The 21,447-nt window shown below is 45.4% G+C and overlaps 3 protein-coding genes across 5 annotated transcripts; all 3 read right to left on the bottom strand.

Moving 5' to 3' along the window:
- LOC110685515 lies at positions 1-21,157 on the bottom strand. Of its 3 annotated transcripts, none has more exons than XM_021862051.1 (2): positions 19,453-21,157; positions 1-618 (listed from the first exon to the last, which is right to left on the bottom strand). In XM_021862051.1, the coding sequence occupies exon 1, from the start codon at positions 20,265-20,267 to the stop codon at positions 19,593-19,595; it is 675 nt and encodes a 224-aa protein (XP_021717743.1). In that variant the 5' UTR covers positions 20,268-21,157; the 3' UTR covers positions 1-618; positions 19,453-19,592. The 3 variants fall into 3 exon arrangements, with proteins under 3 accessions (XP_021717743.1, XP_021717742.1, XP_021717744.1); XM_021862050.1 differs by lacking the exon at positions 1-618 and adding an exon at positions 18,576-18,856; XM_021862052.1 differs by lacking the exon at positions 1-618 and adding an exon at positions 18,576-18,794.
- LOC110685583 (uncharacterized mitochondrial protein AtMg00810-like) lies at positions 13,010-14,453 on the bottom strand. The gene is made up of 2 exons (XM_021862138.1): positions 13,996-14,453; positions 13,010-13,868 (listed from the first exon to the last, which is right to left on the bottom strand). Exons 1-2 carry the CDS (start codon positions 14,451-14,453, stop codon positions 13,010-13,012), a joined length of 1,317 nt encoding a protein of 438 aa, XP_021717830.1.
- LOC110685582 lies at positions 16,538-18,749 on the bottom strand. The gene is made up of 2 exons (XM_021862137.1): positions 18,557-18,749; positions 16,538-16,995 (listed from the first exon to the last, which is right to left on the bottom strand). The coding sequence occupies exons 1-2, from the start codon at positions 18,747-18,749 to the stop codon at positions 16,538-16,540; spliced, it is 651 nt and encodes a 216-aa protein (XP_021717829.1).
- Positions 21,158-21,447: the final 290 nt, after the last annotated feature.

Genomic DNA, 21,447 nt, shown 5'->3' with positions numbered 1-21,447 from the left:
GCAATACAGAACCAGACAATGCTTAGTCTTCGGTTCTAACTAAATCTTTGCTCATCAAGTAACCATTAACTAACTGCGAGTGAGTGATAAATATTTTTGCCCAACATTTTAACAAGTCACTCGTACATTTATTTCAGATCAGAGAATTTATCAATAAAGAAACAGCCAAAGAATCAATATTCCTATGAAAATCATACAAACCATTTTGAAATTGTAATTAACGCATAATTGAATACATTGTTCTAGAAAAAATGCTACTGAAATGGTATTGCCACTAATCATTATCTACTGAAGTAAAAATTTAGATTCTTCAGAGTTTGCACGACATATGATGACTCTAATTACGGAAGCAGATAGATCCAGCTTCGGTGTAAATCGTGTAATACTGTAATAACCACACAAGCTCATATCATATCAAAGATTCATATACCTTGGAAGTTGCAGAAGACGGTGGATTCCCAATCACCTTAAAACATGAGTATTGTAGAAAGGGCCATAGCACAGGACAAGCAGCTTCAAGTTATAGCCCCGCTCTAGCTTCAAAAATTACTAAAGATGCATAAATCACAGAAGAAATTCTTGAAATAGTCTTGTCTTGAACTCCAATAAAAAATTGACCTGAAAAAACATCAATGATACCTTCTCTTACATAGCTTAATAAGCACTAAAATAGCTTTCAAATCATGAAGTCGTTCAATATAATTAATTTTAAACAATACTATGGAGTATATTACAAAATTTCACTTTTCAGCAATGACATTTCAATTAATCTCGGACTACAAAATTAAGGTAGCTTCTCCTTGATCTCCTAGATCCTTAAGAACAATACTAGGTCGTTAATTATGACAATTCAATTAATCTCTGACTACAAAATTAAGGTAGCTCACTTCTAGATCTCCTAAATTCTTGAGATTAATACTAGGTAGTTATTAAAAAACAAAAAAAAAAACAAAACAAAACAAAACAAAACAAAAAACAATGCTGTCATTTCTGAAGTGCATTATTATCTTTTAGGATAGCCATCCCTAAACGTATTACAAAAATTATGCTTCTTCAGCGTTTGCATTTGTAGGACTTAGAACCTGTTCTCTTTGCCTGACAGCAAGTTTTTTCATCCAAATTTATAAAGGCATGGTCTGGTGTGGTTTGATGTCACAATCAGACCAAACTTAAACCATATTATTACACTCTTGTATAAGAAGAAACATTGTTAGATTCATCTTAATGTCATAATGTGCACTTTCTAAATATTTGATTTTCAAAATTTTATTAGTATACATTTAATAAAACTTAGTAATAAGTGTTTGGGTCCAATTTAGTCCAATTGGGCCTGGTCACTGAATGATCCAATTAAAAGCCCAAGGCAAAGGTTCAACTCTCCAAATATGCTAAAGTCAAAAATCAACATCCTCAAAGCCATGTCAAGGTCAGTCAACGGCCCAATCAGCTTGGCCCAGCCCAACTGATTTCCGGGCCCAATCCGCCTCCTTCATTAGCCAAGGTATAAAAGCCAACAATTTGGTCAATTCTTGGTAAGAGAAAGACAAAGACAAAGACACAAAAGCCTCAAGCAACTAAACTCTTGCACAGCTTTCTCTCTCTAATATACTGACTTAAGCATCGGAGGGGCCTTCCTCGGCGTCCCCCCCGAGGCTAGTTTACGTGTATTTGTTGTGCAGGAAACCCTCGGCTCCTGCGTCGTTCGGACCGAGGCCAAGTTCCCTCAAGATAAAAGGATCTTCCGAGATTCGATTGTTTTCATCCGAAACAATTTGGCGCCGTCTGTGGGGAACGCTACTAAATTTCGCGTCAGTCATCAAACACTCCGGCAGTCGCCATGACTAAGAGTGGAAAGAGTTCCAAGAAGGCTAAGAAGGGAGGAGGCCGGATTACGGTGAGGGAACGCCAGCCGGTTTATCCCTCCCCGGAGCAAGCCTCTTCCGAATCGGAGGCCCCCATTTCTCCGGAAAGGGAAGCCTCAAGAGGTCCTAGCCTCCAGGAGGAGAACACCTCGCACCACACTCGGCAGCCGGGGCCATCCCCGAGACCGAGTGGCTCAGGAGCGAGGAACTCCCCGCCGCGCCATAGCGTGCAATCCAGGTCACATCCGCGGGAGACTCCTCCCTCCGGACCCTCCACCGAGGAAGTGGCCAGAGCAGTGGCCATCTGCATGGAGTTCCTTAAAGCTCAAGGGGCTCCAATCCGGATGCCTGATGATCACCAGCCGAGAAACCTGAAAAGGAGGATCGGTCAGGATGATGGTGGACAAGTTCCACCACATAGACAGCTCGGCCAGAGGTGGCGAGGGGACACCCGAAACTCCAGTAAGGAGAGGAGGAGGAACCCTCAACCCTCTGACCACTCTGAAGCTCAGAATTCCATGGGGCCCTCCAAGGACCCGGAATTCGCCCGCCAAAGCGTTCACGAACGCTTGGGTTCGAGGGAGGTGAGTGTGCATAGCCGCCTCACCTTCCCAGAGGATACCGGACCCCACCCAACCTTGTCTCAGCCGGGGACGAAAACCACTTCCACCTCTGAGAGAGGAGGGAGCGAGGTCCCTGAGGCCGGGTACAAGGGGAAGGCGGTCATGGTTCCATCGAACTCGCCCTTCCAGAAGTGGATTCTGGAAGAGCATGTGCCAACGGTCAAAATCCCGGCACATATTACTTACGATGGTACCTCAGATCCTAAGGATCACATTGCCTCTTACGAGGGGCACATGTATCTGAACCCGAGGTCTGAGGCTACCTGGTGTAAATACTTTCCTACGACCCTCAAAGGTGTTGCCCAATCCTGGATCACCAAAGGGCTCAAGGAAGGCTCCATAACCGGTTGGAACGACCTCTCCAACAAGTTCAAGAGCAAATTCTCTACGGCCAACCGCCGAGAGAAGACCACTGCAGAGCTAATGAGTCTGCAGCAGGCGGAGGACGAGAGCCTCCGCGACTATCTGACTCGCTTCAGCAACGAGTCATCCGGAATCACAAGCCTGGATCAAGGCCTGGCCGTGTTCGCGCTACGGAACGGCCTCCAAGCTGGAAAGTTCCTGGACTTCATGGTCATGCATCCCCCGCAGACCCTGGAGGAAGCCTTGGAAGCATCGGATAGGTTCATCCGAGCCGAGGAGTGGAACAGATCCAGGTCTCAGTCTCGTCCGAGAATTGAGAAGCCGAAAGGGCAGCAGCCCGAAGTCTCGGCGCAGAGGAAAGGGAAGGCTAAGGCCTCAGAACCGTCCTCTGCTGCCGAGCCGAAGAAGGAAAGACAGGTCTCAGTCTCGTCCGAGAATTGAGAAGCCGAAAGGGCAGCAGCCCGAAGTCTCGGCGCAGAGGAAAGGGAAGGCTAAGGCCTCAGAACCGTCCTCTGCTTCCGAGCCGAAGAAGGAAAGACAGGTCTCAGTCTCGTCCGAGAATTGAGAAGCCGAAAGGGCAGCAGCCCGAAGTCTCGGCGCAGAGGAAAGGGAAGGCTAAGGCCTCAGAACCGTCCTCTGCTGCCGAGCCGAAGAAGGAAAGACACTTTCCCTACACGGGAAGGTACGATTCATACACTCCACTCTCCCTTCCCCGTGCTAAGATTTTCAGCACGACGAAGGACGAGAGAAGATTCAAAAAACCTCGTCCGTTGCCTCCCTGGCATCAGACGAGGGGAAAGGACCAGTGGTGCGAGTTCCATGACTCACCCGGACATCGCACCGAGGACTGCGTCCAGCTGAAGGACCAGATTGAGGATCTGGTCCGCAAGGGGTACCTGAGCCAATACCTCGCGGACAGGCGCGAGGGGAAAAAAGCTGAAAAAGATTCTCGGCAGGACCTCAACTTCGCTCGGAAGAAGGATAAGGGACCTCAGGGCAAGGAGTCCCTCGACATCCTAGTTATTTCCGGGGGAATCTCGCGAGGCACAGCCAAACGCCAACTGAGGGGTCTAACCCATCAGATTCATCAGGCTGAGCTTCGGCAGTCCCAGTCACCGGCGCCGAACATCCTGTTCACAGCCGAAGACTGTGAGGGGGTGGTATACCCCCACGATGACCCACTAGTAATCATTTTGGGCATCGCCAACCGCAACGTCTGGCGGACCCTCGTCGACGGCGGTAGCGGGGCGAACATCCTCTTCCGAGGAGCGTTCGACCAGCTGAGGATGGGAGCCGAGCACCTGGCCCCCGCACCCTACCCGGTGTCTGGATTCAACGGCTCTTCCTCGTATCCTGACGGGAAGATTACACTTCCTGTCACCATCGGCGAAGGCCGAGCAGCTAGGAATATCATGGCCGAATTTTTGGTCGTAGATGCTCCATCTGCATACAACGTGATCATGGGGAGACCCCTCATTCACGGCATTCAAGGAGTCGTCTCCACGTATCATCAAATCATGATATACGTTTCAGACGAGGGACGCTCCGAGAAAATAAAGGGCAGTCAAAAAGAAGCCCGCCGATGCAATCACCTCAAGCCATCCACGTCTCGCCGAGGCGACCGTGGCGATGGGGAGGAAAAGCACCGGGACCGAAACGCCAAAAAGCCGAGAGGCTCAGACGTTTCGGCTAATGAAGCCCCAGACAACGAGAAATCTGATGGGGCCAAAAGGCTGACTCCGCCTCAGGGCCGAACGACTCTGATGGCCAGCCGCGGTCAGGAAAGTCTGCTAATATTGATAGCAGGCCGGAATTCGAGGAATCCAACTCTAAGAGCATGGAAACGGATGACCTGACCGAGTCAATAGAACTGACCGTAGGAGATCCGAACAGATGTGTTAGCATCGGGTCGTCACTGGAGCCAAACACCCGTGCGGCACTCGTCCAACTCCTACGGGCCAGTGGAGACGTGTTCGCCTTCTCAGCCGCAGAAATGCCCGGGATTGATCCGGACTTCGTCTCCCATAGGCTTAATGTCGACCCCTCCAGTCGACCCATTAAGCAGAAAAAGCGGAACTACTCCGCCGAAAAGAACCAGAACATCGCAGCTGAGGTCGATAAGCTCCTAGATGCTGGGTTCATTGAACCCTGTCAGTATCCGGAGTGGCTGACCAATGTTGTAATGGTTCAGAAGGCAAATGGTAACTGGAGGATGTGCGTTGACTTCACGGACCTGAATAGGGCATGTCCCAAGGACTCCTATCCGCTGCCGAGGATCGACCAACTGGTCGACTCGACAAGCGGGCATGCTCTGCTCAGTTTCATGGACGCATTCTCGGGATACCATCAGATCTTCATGCACCCCGAGGACCGAGCTAAAACAGCGTTCATAACAAGTTCCGGGTTGTACAATTACAGAATGATGCCCTTCGGATTGAAAAATGCGGGGGCAACATATCAGAGGTTGGTTGATCAGGTTTTCGCCGAGCAAAAAGGCCGAAACATGGAGGTTTATGTTGACGACTCAATCGTCAAAAGCATAAAAGAAAAAGATCATGTCACGGACCTAGCCGAAACCTTCGCCACCCTCAGAAAATACAAAATGAAGCTGAATCCGAAGAAATGTGTCTTCGGCGTGAAGTCAGGCAAGTTCCTCGGCTTCATGGTCAGCAAGAGGGGGATTGATGCAAACCCCGCCAAAGTACAAGCTGCTTTAGACCTCCCCGAGCCGAAGACAAAAAGGGATATTCAGCGTCTAGCCGGGAGAATGGCTGCCTTGTCCAGGTTCATCTCACGAGCCTCAGACAAAGGGCTCCCTTTCTTCAAGGCGCTGAAGCTCCAAAATTCAAAAGGCATTGAATGGGGAGACGAACAAAAGTCAGCCTTTCAGCAGCTCCGTGAACACCTGGCTCAACTCCCAACACTGGCAAGGCCAGTCGTAGGAGACATCCTATACTTATACGGAAACCACATAGGAGGGAGAACCTTAGCCCACAAAGCTCTCAGGGCAGGGTATTTTTGGCCTACAATGATCTCGGATGCAAAGAACATGGTCAGAAAATTCAAGGTTTCATTCGGCGCTGTCCGGGGTATTGCATAATGATGCCTTGTACCTCGGCAAGCCGTAAAACCTGCCAAAAAAGGATACAAGCCCGAAGTATTGCATAGTGATGCCTTGTACTTCGGAGAAGCTGTTCCTTTGGGCAAAAAGGCCATAGACTTATCCGAAACATAGCCTAAAAAATAGGAACTGATAAAGCCCCGAAGTATTGCATAGTGATGCCTTGTACTTCGGATGAATCAGTTCCGGGTGGTAGTTGCAACTCTGAAGTATTGCATGATGATGCCTCGTACTTCAGATAAACTGCTGCCCCGGCATGGTGTTTCGGATAGTTGTTCCCTTGGATGAATTGGAGAAAGTGTCACAAGAAAATGCGAGAAATGCCAAAAATTTGCACCGGTAATCCATCGGCCATGCCTAGATCTCCAGCCAATTCTTAATCCTCTTCCATTTGCACAATGGGGGTTGGATATTCTGGGGCCCTTTCCCGAGGCCCCATACAAAAGAAAGTGGCTGATAGTCGGAATCGACTATTTCAGCAAATGGATTGAAGCGGAAGCTGCTTCAAGCATATCTGAGCAAACTGTCAGACAGTTCATCTGGCAGAACATAATAACTCGGTTCGGCATCCCAAAAGTTTTTGTGTTCGACCACGGCAGACAGTTTGACAACCTGCCCTTGCGCCGATACACTGATCAATTCGGGATAAAATTGGCTTACTCCGCGGTTTGCCACCCTCAGAGTAATGGCCAAGCCGAAGCCGCAAATAAACAGATCCTTAACGCTCTCAGAAAAAGAGTAGAGGATCAAAAGTCCAAGTGGGTAGAGGAACTTCCGGGAACCCTCTGGTCACTCCGGACAACCGAGAAGGAGGCAACGGGGCATTCACCTTTTCAGCTGGTGTATGGATCCGAAGCAGTGCTTCCAGTGGAAGTGGGCTCAGAAAGCCATCGAGCCAGTATTCATTCAGATTGCGTGTATTCTTTAAGTCTTTATGCTTTCTACGGTTTTTCAAAAATTCAAGGTTTCATTCGGCGCTGTCCGGGGTATTGCATAATGATGCCTTGTACCTCGGCAAGCCGTAAAACCTGCCAAAAAAGGATACAAGCCCGAAGTATTGCATAGTGATGCCTTGTACTTCGGAGAATCTGTTCCTTTGGGCAAAAAGGCCATAGACTTATCCGAAACATAGCCTAAAAAATAGGAACTGATAAAGCCCCGAAGTATTGCATAGTGATGCCTTGTACTTCGGATGAATCAGTTCCGGGTGGTAGTTGCAACTCTGAAGTATTGCATGATGATGCCTCGTGCTTCAGATAAACTGCTGCCCCGGCATGGTGTTTCGGATAGTTGTTCCCTTGGATGAATTGAAGAAAGTGTCACAAGAGTACCATCTCTAGAGTGAAAACTCTCAGGTGGGAAATCAGTACTTTAAAAACAGATGTAGAAAATAAAGCAAAGTGTTCAAAGATCCTCGGCTTAGCCGAGAAAAATTATCAGCCATTCCAGAATTCAGAAGACCTCATCTTCAGATTTCTGGGGGGGCAGAGGGAAATAGAGAAATGGCACAACTGATCTAATACCCTTCAGCTCAGCCGAAGTTTGATACTTATGTCAGTTTTTTCACAAGTTGAAAACATCCGAGTACAAACGGCAAAAAGAAGTCTCAGCAGAAATGATTCTCGCTAGCCGAAGTTCTGCACTTAGCAAATATTTGAAAGATCATTCAAAGAAAGCAGTAAAGTGCGAAGACTGGTAAAGCGAAGAAAAAAAAAATACACAAGAAAGCTGAGAAAGTGAACTTCTTTGAAATAAAAATGTTGAATTACAAAAATAGTCGGCAGCCGCCCACAAGCGGAAAGTAACAGCTGCCGAAATACGTACAGGCAAAATAAAAATATAATAAGCTGTTGTACGATAAGGCAAGCTGAAGCAAAAAAAACAAAAGGCAAAAATTCAGAAAGCGGCAAGTCTAAAGTTGAGCGCATGATGAACCGCAAGATTCTGAAGACGACTGCCCGAGTTCCTATGCTTCAGCCTGAGGATCAGACTGATCAGCTTCATTGGGCCCAATGGTGGTCTCAGCTCCAGCAGCAGAAGAAGCAGGCTTTGCACTCTGCCGAGCCTCCCTTTCCCTCTGCTCAGCCTCCGACTCCATCCTCTCAGCTTCTTCCTCGGCTTCCTCAGCCTTAAGGATTTCAGCTTCGATTGGAGTGGCATACTTCATGTGAGGGTCTTCGGGATCTTGGACCCATTCAGCACATTTGGACCAGTCCAGCTTCGGCTCAGCATGAAGGCAGACCCTTCGGCACACTCTGAACCCGTTTCTAAAACCCATTTCATACTCTTCTTGGGTATAGATACGGACTTTGAGTAGAGCCTCAGCATCGGCCAACTTCTTCTTCGTCTCCTCCAAGTCTTCCTCGGATCTCTTCAGCTCATCGACGAGCTTGGAGGAGGAGCCTTTCAGCTCGGTAAACTCTTGCTGAACCTGGGAAGCCTCGGCCTGAACTTGGACCATTTCTTCCTTCTTGGCAGTGAGCTGATCCTCAGCCTCTTGTAGCTTAGCTCTTTGAGCTTCAGCAGCAGCAGCAGCCCTTGAGAGTTGGACATCCCTAGCTTGGAGCATCTCTTCAGCAGCCATTCTGCTGGCTTCAAGAGATTCTAGCTGATGCTGCACCTCAGCCTGTGCAGCAGCTCCTTGGATTCGGCTCTCGATAGCAGCCTTGAACTTGGAGATGTCCACCCCCAGGTGCTCTTGGAGGAATTTTTCCCCTTCCATCAGTGGGGGAAAAAACCTCCATCTCCATAGCATCACAGAAGGTTTTCAGAGCTTCGGCAGCTTTTTTACCGTACTCCTCAACCTCCTGCTGCTTCTCTTCAGCTGCTGCCTGCTTCAGCTTAGCAAGCTTTAGCTCTTCCTCGGCTACCCTTTGATCGTGCTCGGCAGCGTCCACCCTATCTTGTAGGGAATCTATCAGCTCTACAGTGAGAGTCTGATTGTGCACGAACTGAAAACAGGGGCACAAGTTAAAAAAGTAAAAAATTATAGCTGAAAGGTTGAGTTCAGAAAGAAATCAAGGCAAGGAAAATTACCTGCATCATCAGCAGTTGGTTAGACCTGGCTGGGTCAGGAACTGATCTACTGGATTCGCCCATCCCAGCAGTGGCCTTCAGCGACCAGATCCTTGCCCTGTCTACTTCGGACATGCCAGCAAAATTGCCGAAGTAGGCTGCAGCTCCTTCTCGGTTTTGACCCCATATGAGGTCCCAGATGTGATCTGGGATTGGAATTCGGGGGGCCGAGAAACCCATTTCTCCAGAATGCAGAGTCTGGAAAGAAGGGAAGGACGACGATGGAGCTTGATTAGCTTTGGTTGTCTCAGCATCGTCCTTCTCAGAGGAGTCAAGTACTATGACCTCCTCTTCTTCAGGGGTGAGGACGAAAGCCTCAACCTCTCTTGCGATATCTGCCGTGAAGCCTTCAGCACTTGACATCACGGCATCTTTATTTCCGTGCTCAGCAGCACTCTCCTTGATTTCTTCTTGGACCCCTCCCTTAGGTCCGGGAGTTCTCTGATCCACCTCCATCTCAGGAGGTGGTGGAGGGGTCTTTTGAGGAGATTGGGGTGTTGGCTGGGGAACCCTCGGCGATCCATTGCCTTCCTCAGGTTCCCTTATTGCGACGCCGATGGTCATCGGCCTCTGCTGAAAATCATGAGGGCCGATGATGGCCATCCTTCGGCGCCTTTTCAGAAGGGGCTGCTCGTCCATATCTGAGTCTGAAGACTCTTGTATTTGATCTTCGGGACGAACAGGAGCTTTGCCTTCTCTGTGTCTGTTACTCTCTTCAGACTGTAACAGACAGGGGGGAAGAAGAGTAAGAGTGTGAGTAAAAAAAAAAAAAAAAAAAAAAAGAAAGAAAAAAAGTTGTCTAAAAACTCACCGAGGTCTTCAGCAAAGCCTCGTCTTCTTCAGCTGCTCTAGCTGCAGCTTCGGCTTCAGCAGCTCTGGAGGACCCTTCTCCTCCTTCACAAGCTTCAATAACCCGTGCAACCTCTTCGGCTGTACGGGCAGCTTCAGCTTCTTCTTCCAGCAGCTGAAACAAGGGATCCCTCTTCTTCCACCAAGGCTTCTGCCTCTGATACAGAGCAACAGCCTCAATTTGGAAGTGGGAAGAGTCTAGGTGAACCTCTCGGCGCCTTGGTTCAGTGATAGGGGGAGCCCGATCAGTTACGACTCGTTCTCGGTTGACGCCAAGGCGAGCGTAATCAATGCCGATGTTGGTCTCGTCCCGTTCTGAAAAAGAAAAGGGGAGAAGTCAATTCAGTTAGTTCGGCACATCACAAGAAAGCAAAATGAAAGAAGAAAAGAGATAATTAAAAGGCCTCGGCCCCAGCCGAAGAAGATTACCATCCCTAAACTTTCGGCTGAGGCCGACAGCTGCCAGCATATTCTCTTGGAAAACATAGTGCGAATCGGGGAGCCAAGTCTCCGGGATATGCTGCATTCGGCCGCTGCCTCCCCGGTTCGGCAGCTTGCCGAAGATGTTCTGCTGATTAAGGTTCGGGTCTGGCCCACTATCTTCGGGAGGACCTAAACTTCCCATATCAGGATCCGGCTCGGCAAGATACCGGGGAGCGCTGAAAACATAAGGATGGCTCGGCTCCGTGGGCGCCCTAACCCAAATCCATTGACCTCTCCAGTCCTTGTCTGAAGAGTCGTTCGGCCACATGGTTAGGAACGGGGGCCGAGACTCAATCCGATACCACCCAGAACCATGGCTTCCGTGCCCACTCTGAATATTTGGCACTAGCCGATGGAGCTTTCTGAAGCAGTGCAGGTTCGGCACGTATCTGAAGAATTTGCAGACCCATAAGTACGTCATTACCCTTCGGATGCTGGTGGGGGTCAGCTGGCACAGGGAAATGTTGTAATGGATCAGCAAGTCTCGGACGAATACGTCCAAAGGGAACCTCAGCCCATACTGAAGCTGTCTCGTGTACACCCCCACATACCCCGGGGGTGGACGATGGATTCTATCGGATGCTGAGGGCATTCGGCACCAATATCCATCAGCTTCAAAAATGCCGTAGTGCAACTCAATTTGCTCAGCAAATCGATATTGATCGGCGTTCTCTACCCACCATGAGTAAGGACGGTTCTTTATCATGGCCGAAGCTACTTCGGCATCCTCCCACTCTGAAAACCCTGGGAGGATATCCCAAAGGACAGCGGGAACTTCATCATCCCGTCCTGAAGCTCTCACCCCCTCAGCCCTCTGAGGAGGAGCCGAAGAAATGGGAGTCGCCCTAACCCCTTCAGCAGGGTCAGACTCTGTCCTTCGTCCATTCCAGGTCCCAATCCTGACCCTGGGATCGGGGATTAGCCTTGCTCTTCTTGGAGCACGGGCTCCACCTCTAACTCCCCTCACCATTGACGAATTTCGAAGGAAAAAGTCGAAAAAGGGGAAAGAGTGCAAAGTCGAAGAAAGATGAAATAAAATCAAAGGAATTTACCTTGATCTGAAGCAAAAGCCGCCGATTTACGAATTGGTAGTGACAGGTCTCAGCTTCTAAGCTTAATGCTCGGGGAATTTGCGAAGTTTTGATGCGGGCTCTTGAGCGTTCTTGAGAATTCTGGGTTTGTGTTGATGAGTGAGTGGGGAGAGAAGACGCGCCTCTATTTATATCTCCAGAAATGGGAATTCAAGGAGTCTGCGTTTCAATTTCTCTCAAGCACCCCACTAAGTAGCCGTTAAACACACGACCTTGCAGTTAAATCGCCCACTACCCGTCCAACTTCCGCAGTCATCCACATTAACTGTTGTTATCTCATTAATCATGGGTTAATTACGGTTTAAATTCACATTTTTGGATCAGCAAATCATTCACTTCCCTCCTTTTCTGGTTAAATCAAACCCGACCCGTCATCCTTCCAAATCGGGTCTGGGGGGCAAGTTGTTTGGGTCCAATTTAGTCCAATTGGGCCTGGTCACTGAATGATCCAATTAAAAGCCCAAGGCAAAGGTTCAACTCTCCAAATATGCTAAAGTCAAAAATCAACATCCTCAAAGCCATGTCAAGGTCAGTCAACGGCCCAATCAGCTTGGCCCAGCCCAACTGATTTCCGGGCCCAATCCGCCTCCTTCATTAGCCAAGGTATAAAAGCCAACAATTTGGTCAATTCTTGGTAAGAGAAAGACAAAGACAAAGACACAAAAGCCTCAAGCAACTAAACTCTTGCACAGCTTTCTCTCTCTAATATACTGACTTAAGCATCGGAGGGGCCTTCCTCGGCGTCCCCCCCGAGGCTAGTTTACGTGTATTTGTTGTGCAGGAAACCCTCGGCTCCTGCGTCGTTCGGACCGAGGCCAAGTTCCCTCAAGATAAAAGGATCTTCCGAGATTCGATTGTTTTCATCCGAAACAATAAGTATATGAATATTAAAAGTTTTAGCCACATATGATATGATTTGGTCAGACTTTTACAAGGATGAGTGAAAATTTACAAATAAGTTGAATTGAACAAATAAGTGAAAATTTACAAATAAGTTTTAGCCGCATATGATATGATTTGGTCAGACTCTAATAACTAGAGCGCATTCATAACATACATTGCAGACTCGCATTATAACAAAGTTCGTATCAAAGAAAGCTACGTCATGTTACAGTAGTAAAAAACATTCATAAATATGCCTAATCTTGCACTCTCCCTATGGATTGACCTGACAGAGGCTGCAAAACCTCATTTCTAATTGAAAGAATTATATTCCGTGAGTATAACATTGGTATGCTTTGCAATATATACAGAGTCTAGGATAAGGTTATGCCTCTAATCTAGCTATAAACAAGGAAAGGAAATATTCCTACGGCTAAATATAAGGTAACCGAAATATACAAAAATATTTACACTTATCTTATCACACCCCCACAGTCGAAGCGGGAGGTGGACGGACCCTGACACTGTCCCTAAAATCATTAAAGAGAACGCGTGGGAGACCCTTTGTAAAAATGTCCGCAGTTTGATACCTAGACGGCACATGAAGTACACGGACTTCACCACGAGCAACCTTTTCCCGAACAAAATGTATATCCATCTCTATATGTTTTGTTCGTTATGCTGAACTGGATTGCCTGATGAATAAATAGCACTGACATTGTCACAATACACCATAGTCGCCTTTTTAATCGGAGAATGCAATTCAAGAAGAAGATTTCGGAGCCAACACGACTCAGATACTACATTAGCCACACCCCTATACTCGGCCTCTGCACTTGACTTTGACAATGTTGGTTGTCTCTTAGATGACCAAGAAACCAAGTTATCACCCAAAAATACACAATAACCACACGTTGAGCGTCTTGTATCAGGGCATCCACCCCAATCTGCATCAGTATACGAGACGAGAGTAGAAAAAGAAGAAGGATACAAGTGAAGACCATAGTCTATAGTACCCTTAATATATCTGATTACCCGCTTAAGAGCTGACATGCGATCAACCCGCGGATCATGCATATGAAGACACACCTGTTGGACGGCATATGAAATATCCGGCCGAGTGAAAGTGAGATATTGTAGAGCCCCTGCAAGACTCCTATACAATGAAGGGTCATCAAAAGTAGCACTAGAAGTAGCACTAACCTTTGGGTTGGTATCAACTGGAGTGGGAGACGGCTTACAAGAGGACATCCCGGCCCGGTCAATTATTTCTTCTGCATATTTGCGCTGTGAGAGGAACATACTACCCTTATGCCTAGTGACAGCAATACCAAGAAAATAATTTAGAGGACCGAGATCCTTCATAGCAAACTCGGAGCTAAGAAGATCCATTATGGAACGTCGGAGGGTATCTGAAGAAGCTGTGAGAATTATATCATCAACATACAATAATAAGTAAGCCATTTCCGACCCTTTCTTGAAAATGAACAAAGAATTGTCCATAGTACTGTTGGTGAAACTAATAGACAAAACAAAATCAGCAAAACGCTTATACCAAGCGCGGGGGGCCTGTTTAAGTCCATACAGAGACTTACGCAGAAGGCACACATAATCAGGATGAGTAACCTAAAGGTTGATGCATATACACTGTCTCTTGAAGCTCGCCATGCAAAAAAGCATTTTTGACATCTAACTGATCAATAGACCATGCCTTAGATAGAGCTATGCTGAGAACAGTACGAATGGTAGCCGGTTTCACAACCGGACTAAATGTCTCTCCACAATCAATGCCAACCTGTTGAGTTTTTCCATCACCTACAAGACGGGCTTTATGCCTCTCAAACACACCATTAGATTTAACTTTATGAGCAAAAATCCACATAGACCGAATAACATTAACATCAGGAGGACGGGGCACCAACTCCCACGTCTTTTTCTTAATAAGAGCATCAAATTCCTCATCCATGGCAATTTTCCAGTTAGGGTCACGTAGAGCCTCTACCGGATTTCGAGGTAAGGGTGACCTCGATACGGAAGTGTGAAGGGACTGCTGAGTGTATTTAGGATTGGGCTTAACAATCCCATGTTGACTTCTAGTCACCATCCTAGGTTGTTGGACTGGAATAGTAATGGGAGGTGGTAATGGGCCTGTTTGTGTTTGGGTTTGTGGGTTAATTGGTGAGGGAGAACTTTGTGGCGGTGGGTTGGAAGGAGAGGGAACGGAGTGGCAGGTTGGGCCGTGGGGGATGCGGCATGAGGCTGCTGGGCCGAAGGAGAAATGGGCCTTGGAGAAGTGGGTGGAGCGTGAGATTGGACCTGCTGATTATGTATTTGATGAATAACATATGGATGTAATCCATCCGCAAGAAAATCATATGTATTAGCATTAGGGACATGTAATTTTGCAAATGGAAAAACCGTCTCATCAAATAAAACATGGCGACAAATGATGATTTTATTAGAAGATAAATCAAAACATTTATAACCACGGTGGTTTGTAGGATATCCCAAAAAACACACGGTGTTGATCTTGGTTGAAGCTTGTTAATGGTAGTAGAGGGAATAAGAGGATAACATAGACAACCAAAAACCAGTAAGTGAGAATATGAAGGAACCCTTTTGTAAAGAATTTCTAAAGGAGACTTATTTCCTAAGAGTTTGCGAGGAAGAATATTAAGAAGATATGTCGCCATTTGCAATGCATGATGCCAAAACGAAGGGGGGAGAGATGCACGAGCAAGTTAAGTATGGGTGACATTATTTATGGATCTAATTTTTCGTTCGGCTTTCCCATTTTGAGAAGAGGTATGGGGACAAGATAGACGGAAAGACATGCTATGTGTGTTGCAAAATTCCCAAAAAGGACCATTATCAAACTCCCTTCCATTATCACATTGCACATTCTTAATATTACGCTCAAATTGGGTGAGTATATGTGTTTTAAAAGTTAAGAATTTATCAAACACATCCGATTTACGAGACAAAGGGAATGTCCATAAATAATTCGAAAAATCATCCAAAATCAACATATAATATTTATGTCCCAAAGAACTCAAAATAGGGGAAGACCAAAGATCGCTATGAATAATATCAAAAGGCATAGTTGTACTAGACAAAGAAGAAGCAAAAGGCAATTTAATGTGTTTTACCATTACACAAGAACCACAAATACTTGAATTTGAAATACTAGTACAATCAATGCATTTATTTTTCCTAAGAGCATCTAAGACGGGAGCCCCCGGATGACCCAAACGATCATGCCAAAGTTTAGGAGAGATGGCGGCAAAGGTAGATGTAGCTTGATTGTTGATTTTGGTGGTGATAGGATAGAGATCTCCTTGACAATTACACCTCATTATTGGCTTCCCTGCCCGAAAATCCTTCACACAAAACCCAAATGGATCAAATTCTAATTATCAGTTGTGAATTTACGAACATAAATAAGATTTTTAACTAATTTGGGTGCATGGAGGACATTATGTAGGGTAAGGGGAGGATTAGAAGAGGGTAAGATGGTATTTCCATAGCCAACAATCGGAATAGTACAACCATTTCCAACAATAATGCCATTATTAGAATGAGTGCTCAAATTAAAATAAGACGAGAAATTACCGGAAGAAGAAGTCATGTGAGAGGTGGCGCCGGTGTCCATGTACCATAACGGATCCGGTTGAGAAAGAGTCATAGTGTGCATAACTGCCTCAATATCCGTGCCTCAATATCCGTGGGAGTAGAGGAAGGGGACTGCTCATAGGGAGATGCTACATAGGCCTGCTGCTGTCCAGAGGGTCGTGGGCCAAGGATTCAGGAGGCCTTTGCTGCCGTGGCCTGGCCCATCCTTGGTTAGGATACGGGCAGGGAGGCATGGGCCAGGCCCCGTTCATCCATCCCCATGGAGGGAATTGCTGCTGCCAGAAAGGAGGAGTGGAGTTCGAATACGGAGCAGCTGTACCCGAGCCTCGACCGCCTAACTGCTGCCCCTTACCAGACTGGTTACCACCACCTGCACCACGGCCACCCGTGTTGGCGCCGCCGGCGCTTCCGTTGTTGCGCCGATTTCCAAAACTCCGGCGACCCGGATTCTTGCCTTTCGTCCCCCCCCAAATTGTCAGAGGAATGTGGGGAATCACCTTGCGACACCATCATCGCTGATTCGGTAGCCGCTTCTTTGGCCATACCAGCCTCTTCTTATGTCAGCATGGACCGAGCCTTATAAAAAGGGGGAAGCGGATTACTCTGTCGGATAAGAGTGCCGACAGCACGATATGCCTTTGAAAGGCCATCAACCATCTGTAGCACCATTCGACTGTGAGAAACAGGGGCCCCAACGTTTTTCAATTGATCAGCAATTGACTTGAGGCGTTGACAGTAGGACGACACATTAGGAAAATTCTCCATTGATGTGGTAGAAAATTCCTGTTCAAGAGCAACGGCGCGGGAATGTTTGTTGTCTTGAAATATGTCACGCAATCTATTCCAAGTGTCCATAGCCGTCGAATCGGGTTCAATGCTGGTGTTCAAAAGATCCCTAGAAATGGTGGAGTATATCCATGATATGACCGTGGCATCCAAAGTCGACCATAGTTCCTTCTCCTCATAAGTTGCGGGAGGTGGCTTCTCCTTACCCTTTGTTATGAACCGAACTGCTGTAAACAATAAAAACAGAACAAAGTTACCGGGAAATAGACTGAGTCGCGGACTATGTCGCTCTCTTTAGAACATTCACGGTACTGCCCTTTAATTTGTGCAAGCAGCTCGTACAACAACCGGATGTTCCCCAGGATAAAACAGTCTTCCTCTGTTGTAATTATACCGGTGGAACTGCACAAAACCACCGGGCAACTAAACACCAAAAAAGAAATGAAACTGCTCGAAGGTTTTGTTTTTGTGAGGAAAAATAGAGAGGAGAAGAAGATTGCTTTCTGTATTTTTTGTGTATGAAAAACAGGAAATCAACACGCCTTTTATAGGAAAAATTGCAACGTAACTGCTGCTGTTTAATTAGGCACTAATCACGCAATTAAAACGGTCATAAGTTGAACGTTCAAAACGGTTACAGAAGATTAATGCGTGGCAAAACGTTTAGCAAAAAATCAGTGAAAACGTTTGCATGATTAACGCTCCATTAATCAGTTTTGAAAAACGGTCAAATGTAATCAGTCAAAAACGTTTGGCAAAAATCAAGGAACTAATCACGCAATTAGCCTTGTCCAAAAAATAAGTTTATTTAATAAACCCGACCCGACCCGACCCGACCCGACCCGACCCAACCCAACCCAACCCAGCCCGGCCCGGCCCGGAACTCTCATTTCCCACCAATGTGGGACTTTGAGTTTTTTCACAAAATTCACACACTACACACTTGTTGTTCCAACAATCCCCCACTTGAATTTTTTGAAAACATTTTCGAGCAGAATCCATACATATATAGGTTGCGCATAAACAGAAGTGTTTTTCAACTTGAAATTCGACGTAGTGAGTACGATTCAGATTCAACAAGGGTGACTCGAAGTTTTGAACCCTATCTCTGACAACGTACCACACACAACCTACTCTTGGTGTTGTTCTAGACCCGTGCTATTTCGGCCATGCACGTCTATCCCAGTGTAGTGAATGCTCTAGAAATGCTGCCACACATTTCATAGGAAGCGGCCTAACTTCCACATTCACATAGGTGAATCTATCAAGAGTACTCCTGTAGCTTGGTACTCCACTCCAAATTGGAGTATAGATTTCATTAAGAGTTCCTATTAACTCATCCTTGATCGCTTCAGGAAATTATGTCTTTTGAACATATTCAACTCATAACACACCATAACTTGTTATTACCCTTTGAACCTATTTCTTGGGATCTCCAGTTCATAGGTTGGGTTACCATTATGTGTGGTTCATTTCAATGGCAATAGTCCCATTTTCTTAGAGGAAAAATGGACTTTCTCCCTAGCTAATCCTTTCGTCAAAGGATCAGCCCGACCCGACCCGACCCAACCCAACCCAACCCAGCCCGGCCCGGCTCGGCTCGGTTCGGTTCGGCGCGCGTGTGTGTGATAGATGGTTTACCATATAGGTCCTCCCTCTCCACAAAATGTGGGTAGCCCAAGGGCCACACCCCTTTAGCCCACTCTCTATATTATAAAGAGAGTAAAACTCTCATTTCCCACCAATGTGGGACTTTGAGTTTTTTCACAAAATTCACACACTACACACTTGTTGTTCCAACACCCTTAGGTGGAGTGATTATATGATCGAGAACTTTGTGAGAACGCGCGTGAACCTTAAAGAGTTCCACCCAAGTTGAGTATTGAACATTCTCCATCTCAAGAACAATGGGAATGCTACTCTTAATATTTGAGATTGTAAAAGCAGGATGAAAAGAAGAAGAAGAAGCTTTGTCCGACATCTTGAGGTTGCCGGAGAGAGGAAGAAGATGACGGAAAAACAGAGACTGGGCGGAGAAACAGAGTGTTAGGGTTGAGCGGAAGACGAGAGATGAATAACCCTAGCTAACTGATACCATGAAAGAATTATATTCCGTGAGTATAAAATTGATATGCTTGCAATATATACAGAGTCTAGGATAAGGTTATGCCTCTAATCTAGCTATAAACAAGGAAAGGAAATATTCCTACGGCTAAATATAAGGTAACCGAAATATACAAATTTATCTTAACACTAATCAAGTACTGTAGTGGTCAAACCATGGTTGTTCTGCGTTATTAATTTTGTGTGAATAGCAAAAACCTGCTTGTCGTTATTAGAAACAACAATATTCTATCTTTTAAAAACAGTTTTTCTAGAAGACTAGAAATCTTTCACTATTAAAGTTGCCTACTTATAAACTGCTCAAGATCCTGCATTAATTGTATTCTAATACTACTAGGTAGATTATATGATAAACCTATGCAGCAATGATTTCATCTTCATCATTGTTAAGACTCTTCCTCATCTCTACTATACAATATGATCACTCTTTCGAGATAAAGTCTCGAAGCTTGATTCATAAACTAATCAATGACTTACTACATTACAGTATTTTAAACAACCATAATGCACATACATTGCCAAAGCCATAATGTGAGTAAGCAATATAACCTGGAGTATACCTCTTACTAAAATGATTCGGATGGCACAAACTCGTTTCGCCTCAATTCATCGCCCGACATCCGGCCACAACCACATACACAATAAACAGTTCATTCATATACCCATTAATCCATCACCTCAGTCCAATCAAGTCTCATCCTCAGGCAGCCGGGGGATCGCGCCGCAAGAACTCATCAATCGTGGAAGGAAACTCAATCCCATCAAAACCCTCACCATCACCATTACCATGAACAAAAGCAGCCTTTCCTAATAGCAAATGAGCCAATCTAAAAGGTTCAATCTTTTCCTTTCTAAAATAACTAATCCACCCTTCTAATCTCTCCATTTCCTTCTTACATTTGGGACCCTTCACCCCAGCAATCTTCCCGAAAAACCCACTACCACAATGACAAGAATCACAAGTTTCCAATTCATAATCAGAATTTGAGTCACAATCAGATAACCCTAACCCTAGAAGTTCAATTAACAATCCAATTTCATCAAAATCTGTAATTTCTTCTTGGAGGGTTTCAGGTGGATTGATCAAAAGGGGTTTTTCTAGCAATGATTCTGCTTCATGGGTTGGCGGGAAATCTGATGAATTTGAGAGAAATTGAAGTGGTGTCTCACTGTCTTCTTCTCCTTCTTTAAGATTTGAAGATTGACGATGAAGTTGAGTGGTATTATTATGAAGATAAATTGGGGAAGAGAGAGATTCTGTTGTAGAAGTATTGATTTCTGGAGTTTGAGAAAGCGTAGAATTTGGTTGTTCAAGTTTCAACCTTTTCTCAACTTGCTTGAGAGAAGAGAAGAAGTTAGAATGTAGCCTGCTCATTGGCTTCGATTGGGAGGGATCGCCAAGGATGGACTTTGTATCACATTTTTCTTTTTTGCTTTTTTAAATTCGATAATAGAAAGGCATCTAATAATTTTTTATTTTTTAGTTGATGTTTAGAGAGCCATAATAATAAGGGTAGGTGATAAGAGTCGATTTCAAAATTTATTCGGGAGAAGAGCTCAAATCACTTGATCTATCCCTCACTCATAAAGGTTTCCCATAATATGAAGGCACGATCCACCCTCTCCTCTTAGACTCCTACCATAACAGCTTTTTTATTTTATTTTTTTTAAAGAAAAAAACAAGAATAACTTAAAAAATACAAAACAAGTCAAAAAGAAAAATACAAAAGCTCACTACAAGAATAACTTAAAAAACAAAACAAGTCAAAAAAAAAAAAAATACAAAAGCTGACAATGTTAGGCTTTCGTGGCCAATTAATGAGTCGGAGTAATCCAAGAACATGGGACCCTTTTTTTTTTTTTTTTTTTGACAAAAGAACTATCAAATAAATATATAAAGGCAATATTACAACCTAATGGAGCTAAAAGAAGCAAAAACCAACTTAATACTAACAACTACAAAAACTACCTTGTGTAAAGATGCTAATACAACACACCTAAACCTATAATCATAGAGCGCCTGCCGAAGAGAACCAGAGTACCAGAAAAGATTCACAGCACCCCAAATACTACAGAGTCTAGCCAACCAAGAGAATCGTACCACATACTCAATGCGGACCGAGAGATGTCGAATTAACCATAACATTCGAGATGGACAGAAAACACCAAATAACCTCAATGCAGAATACCGGAAGTAGCACTAGCATCGGAAAAAGAGTGCACACAAAACAACTCAAAAGAGCAGACTAGATATCACGCAATAACCACCCTGAAGAAATGGGAATAGGTTTGGAACCAAGCAGCAAGGACAATAGCGTAGAACAATTAGTGTACATTAGATCCCGATTGTAAGCTTTCCGAATACCCATTTAGAGTACCCAGAGACACACTTGTAATTCTGACAAGCCTTGGCACCGTCCCCAAAAACCTGCGAAGAATCAATTTTCCGAAGAATTAGTGTACCTTAGAATCCGATTGTAAGCTTTCCGAAGACCCATTTTAATGTCTACCCTTAACTTATTATTATTTAAACTAAATTAATGTATTATTTTAAG

Source organism: Chenopodium quinoa, unplaced genomic scaffold, assembly GCF_001683475.1.
Source record: "Chenopodium quinoa cultivar QQ74 unplaced genomic scaffold, ASM168347v1, whole genome shotgun sequence".
Classification (NCBI taxonomy): Eukaryota; Viridiplantae; Streptophyta; class Magnoliopsida; order Caryophyllales; family Amaranthaceae; genus Chenopodium; species Chenopodium quinoa.
The sequence above is the reverse complement of the archived record's forward strand: the minus strand, read 5'-3'. Positions and strand labels throughout refer to the sequence as shown.

Bases quoted from the DNA above. Each gene is read 5' to 3' on its own strand.
- LOC110685583 (XM_021862138.1), bottom strand. From the start codon at position 14,453: ATGGTGACTAGAAGTCAACATGGGATTGTTAAGCCCAATCCTAAATAC. The intron at 13,869-13,995 runs GTATATGCATCA...TTTGTCTATTAG, and splicing joins GGCGAGCTTCAAGAGACAGT to TTTCACCAACAGTACTATGG.
- LOC110685582 (XM_021862137.1), bottom strand. From the start codon at position 18,749: ATGTCGGACAAAGCTTCTTCTTCTTCTTTTCATCCTGCTTTTACAATC. The intron at 16,996-18,556 runs GTGTGTAGTGTG...TATTGTTTACAG, and splicing joins TAAGGGTGTTGGAACAACAA to CAGTTCGGTTCATAACAAAG.
- LOC110685515 (XM_021862051.1), bottom strand. From the start codon at position 20,267: ATGAGCAGGCTACATTCTAACTTCTTCTCTTCTCTCAAGCAAGTTGAG.